The sequence below is a fragment of the Triplophysa dalaica genome, chromosome 21, assembly GCF_015846415.1.
Source record: "Triplophysa dalaica isolate WHDGS20190420 chromosome 21, ASM1584641v1, whole genome shotgun sequence".
Taxonomy (NCBI): domain Eukaryota; kingdom Metazoa; phylum Chordata; class Actinopteri; order Cypriniformes; family Nemacheilidae; genus Triplophysa; species Triplophysa dalaica.
The window spans coordinates 132501-145000 of NC_079562.1; the positions used below are offsets into that span (position 1 = coordinate 132501).

At 40.7% G+C, this 12500-nt stretch overlaps 1 protein-coding gene across 5 annotated transcripts in view; it reads right to left on the reverse strand.

Moving 5' to 3' along the window:
- The window catches only part of il1rapl1b (interleukin 1 receptor accessory protein-like 1b), a 124359-nt gene that overhangs the window by 111188 nt on the left and 671 nt on the right, over positions 1–12500 (reverse strand). For all 5 annotated transcript variants that reach the window (XM_056735207.1, XM_056735206.1, XM_056735211.1 and 2 more), the window contains one exon: positions 5340–5430. In XM_056735207.1, coding sequence (XP_056591185.1) covers positions 5340–5430 — 91 coding nt within the window. The remainder of the gene's footprint in view (positions 1–5339; positions 5431–12500) is intronic.

Sequence of the window (12500 nt, forward strand, 5' to 3'; positions counted from 1 at the left end):
CAGTGATCCTAAAAGAATCATTTAAATACATTTTCCACTACAAAGAACCTTTTCTGTGGATGTTAAAGGACGCAACTTCTGCCAATCTCTTATTAATCTTTAACATCTTTAGAGTAGATGTGACATGGGAGTAATGAATAAGATTATATAAGTAACTTTATAATAAAGAAACAAGAAACAAAAGTAATCCATGAAACATCTAATAAACAGGACACTGAAACAATAACTGACACATGACAATAGAAAAACAAGAGCTGCGTCTGAATTCACTGGTTCACTCGTGCACTATTCCCTATATAGTGAATGCTAAATAGTCCACCACATGGGGAAGAATTTAATGATAATGAGTTTCTGACGTACTATAACCAGCATATACATTCATCATAACGCTTATATCACACCTTCATGGATTATTTTGTAAAATGCTAAAGTTAATTTTTACATTATTTGTCACGTTTATTGTATTAGTTTTTAGTAAAGAATACAAAACAAATGTTTGCCACATTGATTAACTATTACATGTATTAGGTTTACTGTAATAAAATGACTTGATATATTTAAAATAAAATACTGCTACATTTAGCATTCATTTCATCTGTTTTTTCTTAAAGAGAAAAAATAGCTGTCAACAACAACAAACACCCGTGTATAAACGCACATGCATGGCATTAACGGTCACTCTCCTCCAGCAGATTCTTATCAGATGGTTGATTGGCGTTGAATCATGGGAAATATGAGTCAGCGAGTGTACATCGGATGAACACTCAAAATCAAATGCATTGTGGGTAAAAAGCTGTGAACAAATGTGTGGAATACAAAATGGCGGACACCCAATAAAGCGCTCTTAATAGGAGATGGGGGTGAATAATATAGACAGCATCAAACAGGGAAAAAAAGACACACCTGGGTAAGACCAATCAGGGAACCAATGAACTAAATATAGATACAGTGTACCATTATTTCTGGAAACAGTCTGCCTTTTGGAGAAGTGCGGGGGGGCAGAACTAAAGCACGAGCACATAATACATTATGGCATTATCTCTAGGGATGCTCCGATGCACCTTTTTTGCTTCCGATACCGATTTCGATACCTGAGATTCAGTATTGGCCGATACCGAGTACCGATCCGATACTAAGGTAACATTTTTAAAGTGCACAATTACTTAATAAACTGTGTGCATTGCTGTCCAAGACATCAGGCTCGACTTAACATTCATTTCCTGACCCGTAAAACAAAATAACAAAAAAATGATTCACAAATTTAGTGAATTATTTATTAAACCAGCAAAATAAAACAAAATGTTCACTATCTTAAACTTGAAATTCAAAATTAAAGTGCAAATTAAGCAGCTGAATAAAACAACAGCTTCACTAGCTTGATAAACAGGTATAAATTAATGGAAACAAAATCTCTGAATAACTGTTATGTGCAAATTTAATTTAAAAATCAATGCACAATAAACAATAAAGCAGCTGAAATTGAGGAAAAAAGCAATAGCTTCACTGCTTTAGATATTCAAACAGGAATCAGCTCTTTTTAATGCTTTAGTCATTAAAGCAAAGTCCACTAAACTAAGCTAAAGTTTAGTGGAAATCAAATTTAACATCCAACACCGAAAGATAAATAAAACACTAGCTTGGTAAAACTGCACATGTAAAAATAAACGGAAAAAGATATAATAGTTTAGTCGGTGCAAATAGAAATTCAAAATCAAATTATCCCCAAAACTCAGCGCATTGACATCTTTATTTTTTTCCGTATACGTGTTTGCAGACTTTTTGGTACAGTTCAGGTCTCAGTAAAATATTTACGCTTCATCATGTCGTACTGAGGCTCCAGGTGGTATATAAGGAGTCTGAAGCCATTGTTCGCAACGACGGACAGCGGTTGCAAATCCATAACAATGAAATTCAGTATGCTTTCAGTGATTTTCGCTGCTTTCACACTACTAGATGGAAATTTCTGAATTCTTTCCACTGTCTCCTCCAAAGTTAGCTGCTTCGTACCATCTCGTTTTAGTTTCTTCAGCTTATTGAACTCGGCGTGCTTAAATTAGTAGTATTATAATGAACAGCTTTATCACAACCCCTCGGAACATTTACTTCGCGTGTATTGCAAACAGCGGTGTAACTTGTTGGCGTAGCTGTTCTAAAGTAAATCTAAATAGCAGATATTTTTTGTCGCTCCATGCTGTTCGCTGCTCAATGTAAGCTATGTTCGCTTGTTCACGCGCACTACGTACAGAGCACGTTGCTAGCGTATGATGTCACACGCTTCGCAAAGCACAGCCACGAGAGTGTTTAAGCGCCGGTGTCTCCAGGAACTTTTACATCGCCTAGCAGAAATTTTATGTCAGCTAGATCGGGTATCGGTGCAATTTGTCACCGATACCCGATCTAGAATTTTATTCAGTATCGACGCCGATTTCCGATACAAATATCGGATCGGAGCATCCCTAATTATCTCTGTTGATTCAGTATGAGTTTGTGTTGTTTACATTATGTACGTACTAACAGCATGCATCTTGTAACGCTGGGACTAAGCATTGGTGATACATATCACAATCCACACCAATTATTGTACAAGTCTAAATTGATTCTGAAACCGGTTCGGTGTTTTACCCACAGCTCTTCTAAACTGCTCGATCTAAAATCACAGCGAGATTGAGTCATTTAAAATGTGCATTTGAGAAAAGCAACACTCGACACACATCATCATTATATATATATATATATAATGTACGTTTTTATCATGAAAATACCTGAAAAGATTTAAAGAACCATGAATATCTCCACAGGCATTTCCTGGAACTGTGGCTGCGTCCAAATACACACACTTGCGGTCTTTGCACTTAACACGTGGTTTTTACATTCAAAAACATCAAAATCAATAAGTAATAGGCTATTTTCTACACAGGTTTTGAGACCAGTTCAACAAACGCTCCGTTTAATAGGCGGAAACTTAAGTAAACGCCCACTGCTTTGATTGGGTAGGCTTGTCATGGACGTGGGACAGAGGACCCAAACGCAAGACAGCGGGCAGATTCTAATAAATACAAAACAAACACCCACGAGGGGGTAACAGAACAAAACATAAAAGCAGGAACATAGACTAGACTAGACTAGACTAGACTAGACTAGACTAGACTAGACTAGACTAGACTAGACTAGACTAGACTAGACTAGGAACAACACTTGACATTTAAACTACAATAAACTACACAAGACACAGCTACTCACCACAATGAACCAGCACAAGACAAGAAACACAAGGTCAATATAAAGGGAACCAAATCAAGAGGGGACAGGTGCAGGGGATAAACTAATTAACACTAACTAGGAAACAGGAGGGCAGGAAAAATGACAAGACCGGAGAGAGAGTATGGCAACTAATAGGTGCCAAAATAGTCTCTCTACAACATAAAACAAGGGATCCTGTCTGACAATGACAGAACCCCCGCCTTAAGGAGCAGCAACCTGATGCTCATCAAGGCACAAACAACACAGGCTTTGACGAGGCAAAACAAAACAGGGCAACATGATAAAAATAATAAATGGACTGGAATGGCCGGCCGGCACACGGACAGGAATGGCCGGCTGGCACACGGACAGGATTGCCTGCAGGCACACGGACAGGATTGCCGGCTGGCACACGGACTGGATTGCCGGCAGGCACACGGACAGGATTGCCGGCTGGCACACGGACAGGAATAGCTGGCTGGCACACAGACAGGAATGGCCGGCTGACACACGGACATGATTGCCGGCTGGCACATGGACATGATTGCCGGCTCAACCCTGGAATGGAGCCCGGCGGCCTCGACCTCGGACGGGAACACGGCAGTCTCGACCCTGGAAGGGAGCCCGTCGGCTTCGACCCTGGAAGGGATTCCGGCGGCGTTGACCCCTCCCGCAATGATCCCTCTGTCTGCTGGGTCCAGTCTTGGCTTGTTCATTCTGTCATGGACGTGGGTGGTGAGGGACAGAGGACCCATCGCAAGACAGCGGGTAACCCCTTACCCACTGTCGTGCGTTTGGGTCCTCTGTCCCTCACCACCCACGTCCATGACAGGGGTGTCAAAATATTTAAATATCTTCAAAGGCATGTTTGTTTGTTGCTTGCTCGCTCTATCTTGTTCCGCACTACCTATGTTACTTCAGTTCTGTCAAGTATGAACCAGTGGGCGGGGCTAGAGAAGTAGTGGTTGATATTTTGCTGTGTGGAGGCGGTGTTCAACCTATCAATGTGGTCATAGATAGATGCATTCCAGAACCTGGCAATCGCTGGGCCTAGTGTTAATAACAGATGGCATCTCAGTTACAAGGACCTTTTCAGTTCTGACACTTACGTGATGTTCGCCTGAATATGATTCCCTCTTAAATAACAAAAGCTTGGGTTAAAAATGTGGTCTTAATTCATGCATATTTCTAAGTGTGAGATGGTGGTCTAGTGGGTTAAACCACTGAACTGGTAAATCAAAGGTTGCTGGTTCGATCCCAGCAGCCACCACCAGTGTGTCCTTGAGCAAGACACTTTACTCCATGTTGCTCCAGGGGGATTGTCCCTGTAATAAGTCCACTGTAAGTTGCTTTGGATAAAAGCGTCTGCCAAATGACTAAATTAAATTAAATTAAATTAAGTATTTTTAACCAGATGGGACACACTTAGCAAGTGCAAACAAATAACGTCGATTAATGTGGTGTAACACTATGTTTTATTACGATATTATAGGTAATATCTAATTATATAGTCAAGACAGATTTTTTTTTTAGCGCTTTAATTGTGTTGTGTCAAAGCAGCTGTACCCCAAAAAATATATATAATAATAATAGCCAAACATAGAATTATTAGATATAGTCAGCAACATCTCGTGCGATCTGGCTTTCAGATGTTGCGGCACTTAACCATAATTCATTGAGGTCACAGAGCAAAAGATGTCACGCGATATATCATCCCAGACCTAGCTGAGACCGCTCCATCTATCACCTTCTAACCATCTGCAAATCCACCGTTATATCCACCGTTTATATTCAGACTGTTATCATCCTAACACTCAGCACCAAAATGCTTTGAACAAACAAACACAGCTGAAGAAGCTTTTCCCAGAGAATGAGAGAAACTTGTTACGTAGCGGAACTTCATATTATAAATTTGTCCCTGGTGGAGTGCATCGAGCACACAAATACTACGTCATACATCCAACTCATTTTTTGACAAGTTGACCATGTTAAGCATGAGAAGACAGCACATTTAACAGTGTAAAGTGAAAAGAACCTTCAAAGGTTCCTAATAAAGAGAGCAGCAGCGCTCGTGTTATAGAATCCCGGCAGTCTCTTACCTGAGCCTCGTTTTGAAAGCACTTTTACACTTCTGATGACTGTGACGTACAGCAGAATCTGAAGAGGAACCCGAGATTTCATTTTCACCATCTGAAACAAAACACAAAGCAACCGGGAGTTTAATCATCATGAAGCTTGAGAGCAAACAAAACTCAAAGCGAATGAAGAAAAAAGCAATTAAAAGCATTGTAGTTTTTTTAGAAACAGTTTGTACAGCATCACAGAGGTTTGAGGTTTTTTTATGCAGTGTCAAAATCATCTGTTCATAAAACACCCATCCAATACAGAATATTACAAACCAGACATTCCCTCAGATGACAGCAGAATCTCTGGTCTCATCGTTTAAAAACCAAACAACAAAAATACATTTTTCTTCAGGCACACAGATGCTCCTCATGAGACAATACACATGAGAGAGAGAGAGCTCTGAAAACATCATTCGACGCTTGTCTTCCGATGGAGATGCAGAATGTTCACAATTCCCTTCTCATAGAGACACAGATGTTCGTGTTATGCCATGAAACACATTAACATGGATTACACATTCTTACAATATGACATTTTCATCTTCAACACATGCGACACAACTTCATTCTGTTGTTTCCAAGGAAACGGCTCTCACACGTAAGTGTTGCGTCTCACCTGCACAAGTCCTTCATGCGCTTCACATCTCTAGTAATAACATGCTGAAGCTGCTACAGGGATTTGCCTTCTCTCCAGCCAAACATGAGTTTCTAAAAATGTCCCACTGTTAAACTAAACACAACATTGTTAGTGCAGGAGGAGTGAAAGAAGAAGAACCTGTGTGTCTGTCTGTCTGTCTGGAGCGCCACAACACATTATTGCTGCTCTGTATTTTCTCTCTTTACCTCAGATTCCCATTATATTCAGCCAACGCTGGCCACTCTCTCTCTCTCTCTCATTGCTTGTGGAACAGGGTGAGAAATCGATGTGCCAGCTGCCCTTGCCACTCATTAACATTTCTATTTGAGAGAAACTGTAGCGAAAGCCTCGATCTCAAGCTTCTGCTCACCCACGCAAAACTTACTGCACCCTGAATTATTCTGTTTCACATTATAGACTAGCGCATCTCCAGCACGCTGCAGAGGTGACCGAGAGAGAGATAGAGAGAGAGAGAGAGAGAGAGAGAGACAGAGAGAGACGAGAGAGAGAGAGACGAGAGAGAGAGAGAGAGAGAGAGAGAGAGACAGACAGACAGAGAGAGAGAGAGAGAGAGAGAGAGAGAGAGAGAGAGAGAGAGAACACACCAAGAACTACACACACATGCCCCTAGAACACACCAAGAACTACACATATCTTGGTATAAACATTAGTAACACCGGAAACTTAAACAAGGCTGTGAACGACCTGAGAGACAAGGCACGAAGAGCCTTTTACGCCATAAAAAAGAATATCAAAATTGACATCCCAACCGTAATCTGGTTGAAAATAATACAATCAATTATAGAACCAATCGCGCTGTATGGAAGTGAGGTTTGGGGTCCTCTCGCCAACCAAGAGTTCAGCAGATGGGACAAACACCCAATAGAGATTCTGCAAACAGAAATGTGTAAAAACATTCTACGGGTACAGAGAAAAACTCCAAACAATGCCTGCAGAGCAGAATTAGGACTGTATCCTCTAATCATTAAAATACAAAAAAGAGCTTTAAAATTCTACACACACCTTAAGAACAGCGACACAGACACACTCCATCACAAAGCCTTAAGTCATCAAGAGCTGAGCCCAGAGAGAAACCCCTTCATCCAACTGATCTCACAACTAACTCTACAACCCCAAACATGCCCAAGTCAACCCCAAACCCCAGCCAGACTAAACCAAATGATGAAAAGACAAAAAGAGAAATATCTCCAACACTGGACAGAAGCAACAGCTCAGCAAAGTAAACTGGAATGCTACCTGTCACTAAAGAGAGAATATAAAGTGTCAGAATAGCTCACAAGCGTATCAGACCCTAAACTAAGAAAAGTGTTGAGCATGTACAGACTCAGTGATCACCAGCTCACTGTAGAGACGGGCAGACACAGACACACATGGACACCGAGAGAAGAGCGACTGTGTCCACACTGCACACACAATCAAGTGGAAACAGAGCTGCACTTTCTCCTCTCCTGTCCCAACTACACACACATCAGAGAAACATTCTTCCCCCAGTTTACAAACTTACACAAAGACTTTGAGCAGTTTCAACAAAAGGACAAGATCTCATACATACTGGGAGAAAAGTCAAGAAGCTCAAACCTGCTGCAAGATATGTCAAGTCCTGCCACGACCAAAGAACAAGCAGCACAACACAACACAACACTGACAGGACAACACACACAAACTGACACTATCACCCTCATTGAGAACTTTAATTAAAACTGTTTTTCTGTTTATATTGAGATGTATATATATATAGATTTTTACTTATAGACTTTTAATTTTATTCTATCTTATTTTTGATCTTAATCTGTATTTCTGCATGTTTATATTTAATCTTGTGCTTTGGCAATGTAAATTTTCTTTTATCATGCCAATAAAGCTCCTTTGAATCTTGAATCTTGAATCTTGAGAGAGAGAGAGAGAGAAAGAGAGAGACAGAGACAGAGAGAGAGAGAGAGAGAGAGAGAGAGAGAGACAGAGAGAGACGAGAGAGAGAGAGACGAGAGAGAGAGAGAGAGAGAGAGAGAGACAGACAGACAGAGAGAGAGAGAGAGAGAGAGAGAGAGAGAGAGAGAGACAGAGAAAGAGAGAGAGAGACAGAGAGAGAGAGAGAGAGAGAGAGGGAGAGAAAGAGAGACAGAGAGAGAGAGAGAGAGAGAGAGAGAGAGAGAGAGAGAGAGAGAGAGAGAGAGAGAGAGACAGAGACAGAGAGAGAGAGAGAGAGAGAGAGAGAGAGAGAGAGAGAGAGAGAGAGAGAGAGAGAGATAGAGAGAGAGAGAGAGAGAGAGAGAGAGAGACGAGAGAGAGAGAGAGAGAGAGGAGAGAAGAGAGACAGAGAGAGAGAGAGAAGAGAGAGAGAGAGAGAGAGAGAGAGAGAGAGAGACGAGAGAGAGAGAGAGAGAGAGGAGAGAAGAGAGACAGAGAGAGAGAGGAAGAGAGAGAGAGAGAGAGAGAGAGAGGAGAGAAGAGAGAGAGAGAGAGAGAGAGAGAGAGAGGGAGAGAGAGAGAGAGAGAGAGAGAGATTTCTCTGCAGCTAAGAGTCTCCTGTCTTTAATCGTAAATCACATCACAAAAGCAAAACTGAACGAATATTCTCTTACACTAATGTGCTGTTACGTAAAAGAAGCCAGAGGAGAAATTCTGTCTGATTCACAAGCTATAAACCCAAACACAAAGAGTCATGTCATAAAAAGTATCCCAGAAGAGTTTCTTCATCATGTGCGAGTCTGTGGAAACACAAGCGGATTCTGAATCTGACTTCACAAAACCCTGAACGCATGAAATCGGTCAAACAAAGCTCTGTGTCCATGAGAGAGACGGCTTTATTGAGGTTGAGCGATGCATGCGGCTGAACTCTTGTTGACTCTGTTAGGGTGGTCAGTGCTAATGACCGGTGGTCTCAGAGCGCTCGACTGCCCCTTCATTCTGATAAATGACCTGCAGACTGAAGCTCTTTAACTGCCCGTTCAGACGCGGCTCCGGAACCTCCTGAGAATAAAACGGCAAAGAAACACTAAAAGAAGGTCTCAGTGAACGTAAGTTCACACAGAGGTGTAACACTGAAGTGTGTCCAGATATAACACAAGCACACACAATATATAACCAGAAACATACAGTGAGTGAAAATGATTTTATTTCAATTCTCTCCTCATCACCTTCACTCCAGCCGTGCACTGCCGTGTATATTTAGTCCAGGGGGAATCAAACCCAATGACCCTGGGGTTGCGAGCACAATGTGATTCTAAGTTTCACACACACACAATAAAACACTAAAGATGCTGAATAATGTAAATGTGTCTAAACTCCCTCATCAGTGTCAGAAAACAGCGGATAATTGAGCTTCAGTAATTTTACCTTCATTCCTCAGACAGACCGCATGCATATGAGCTGAGACGAGTCAGAACCACCGGCCCAACGTCTGTTTCATACAAGATATCAGGATCCAACCCAAATCTCTCCAAACAGACAGCACCACTGAAACTCAACACCTGAATTATTCAGTTCTCTCTCTCTCTCGCACGCCCTCGTTCACTTTCCTTCATTATCTACATAACACTGAGAACTCAACTGAAAACATTTCAATATCGCTGTTTTCCTCTAAAGTCAAATAAAAAGCATGATGTCTTGTTCACACTGAAGTGATTATGTTTGGTTTCTGTAGATAAACTGCTGGACTGTTCAGTGGATCCCTGTGGATTCTTATCGTCAGAAATGATGTCAGAAGAACACGGCGGGCAGATACAATAGCAGTCACATTGATGTACAACTCATTGGCTGTAAAGCTAATGAAAAAAATGTAAATCATCTATTGACTAAAGGACTGGTGGATATTATATTAGTCAAACTATAAATGAAATGAAGACGTCTCCATTGATTTATTTCAGCCTTTTTTATTTTAGTGATTACAGTCTAAAAGAAGCACTTACATAATAACTATTCAAATCAACTCTTGTCTTCAGTATTGTTTGCGTGGATGTGATTTATAATTCTACACTTGATTCTATGGCTCACATACACAGCCATACAGTGAACAACATGTAGAGAATGATATAGATTAGGAATAAAAATAAAGTAAGAGAGATAAAATAGAAAGTAGTCTAATCTTTTATGTATAAGAGGGAAGGAAGAGTGCAGTTCTCTCCACCGCATGTTTTTTCCCCGTTCCATCACGTGAATATAAACTCACAGCATCAGTCAGTGGGCTATGAATCTGACATTCCTTCCTACTGTTTTTACACAGTAATGGTCACGGTGAGCGCCCGGGGGTCCAGAACCCCCCCACCGCTACAGTCAAGAATTGTGAATGGTGTAGTTATACAAGAGAAGGATTCCTCTATCCAATGGCCTCAAGAGAGAGTGTCAGTCACTTAAAGAACCTTCAATAAAATATCAAAGAAACTGAAATGTCACAGCACATTTCCCTCTGTGATGACTGACAGGTCGGCCTTTCACTTGATAAAAGAGGAAATAATGCTGTGTGTGCGTCTGTGTGTGTACTGTAGCGTGTGTGTGTACTGTAGCATCTGTGTTTGTGTGTCTGTGTGTGTGTGTGTGCTTGCGTGCATGTACTGTAGCGCCGGTGTGTGTACTGAAGCCTGTGTGTGCATCTGTGTGTTTGTGTGTGTACTGTAGTGCCTCTGTGTGTGTGTGTGTGTGTGTGTGTGTGTGTGTCTGTGTGTGTGCGTGTGTGTGTACCGAAGCCTGTCTGTGTGTGCGCCTGTGTGTACTGTAGTGTGTGTGTTTGTTTGTGTGTGTCTGTTTATGTGTGTGCATGTGCGTCTGTGTACTGGAGTGCCTGTGTGTGTGTGTATGTGTGTGTACTCTAGTGCCCGTGTGTGTGTGTGTGTTGTGAATGTTAGACCTTAAACTTTGTTGTTGTTGATGATTTTGGTGTTGTTAAATGTATGTGTGCTTCGGTCTTCAGCTGATCTGATAACACATCAGAACATCATTTCAAAAACTGTTGGATTGTGCAAGAATAAGGTTTATCTTACACATGTAATGTTTATCTAAACCTTAAGCTGTATGAATGACAGTGACTCTGAGCCTGTGCAGTTTTTCTCCTCCATCATCATATGAAGCACCGCAGCGATTCAAAACAGAACACCAGCAGGAAACAACAACAGCCGCAAGCTAAAAGGATGAAAATGTTAATTCTGTCTGATCCATCAATGCCAAAACCATCAGAATGAAATTTGTTTGCCTCTAGAAAACCAAACAAAAGAATCATTGACTGTATGGAGAAGGACAACATTTTCACCAAGTTCAATAGTTTCATTTAAAACAGAAGATGAGATTTAACTCAATCAAATACAATCAAACATTTTCAAACTGTATTAATAAAGACAATTATTATTCAGAAGGCAATAAAGACTCTTCATTCCTTTTTCATTTCAGAGCGCTCCAGTCACTCCACACACACACACAACTTGATTTGTGTTTAAAGAAACTTCATGTTTTAATGTCTACTTTAAACAAACATGAGTACAGTGAAGACGTCAAAATACCAAACAAATCACACACAAACAGCTTCTGAGAGTTACTGACACCGGCCTTCACAGATGAGTACATGAGAAATTAGAAGATTTCATTCTGTCACGCAACATCATTCACAACCATCAGAAAGAAAGAAATAGTTCACATACACACATTATAGTTCCCGAGCCAATTCAACACACATCGATCTGATGAACACATGTAGATTCACAACACAACACAAGAGTGTGATTTTGTAAATGATGGAGCTGAGAGAGACATCATTCAGTTGAGTAATATCAATTAATATCAGATTAATCAACAGCATAAGAATGCGTAACTTCACCGCCTGCGGGGCCGCTGAGTGAACATCAGAAAATCATCTCATTGACAATAAATGAAGATCTAACAGAGAACCTTCAGACTAGTGAATGTGACGCCTGCGTGGATTTCAACATATTTAAACTGATAAACACTTTCAGATGAACATTTGTGGACAGATCATAGACTTCCAGACATTGATGGATGGGTTCATAGAGGAAGAGAGACTCATCATTGGTGTTCAGAATGTTTATCAGACGGTCAACGACACATAACATTACAGTAAAACATGGTTCATAGGGCCCTCCAAACAAAGATAAACTCATCTTGTGAATAACATGATGATTCATGAAATTGTCATTTTCTTCATAGAATCTGAAGCGAGGGGTCTCTATCACCTCTGTGATACTACACAAGCACATAACCTGATGTACATCAGCCTGTGACAACACATCTACATCATGACTTATTTCATCAGATGTGCAATAATAATTTTTCATAAAACCATTCATTTTACATGATTTGTGTTTCTTTCTTTCTTTATACATGTGGTTACATCAGAAGCTCATCTCTCTTTATAAGATGCTTTTGACACATTTAAACACTAGTCAGGGAGGATCTCTCTCTCTCTCTCTCTCTCGTTCTTATGGGCTCATTTCATTCATGTTGTTTTAACATCAGCTCCATTTGACTGAATT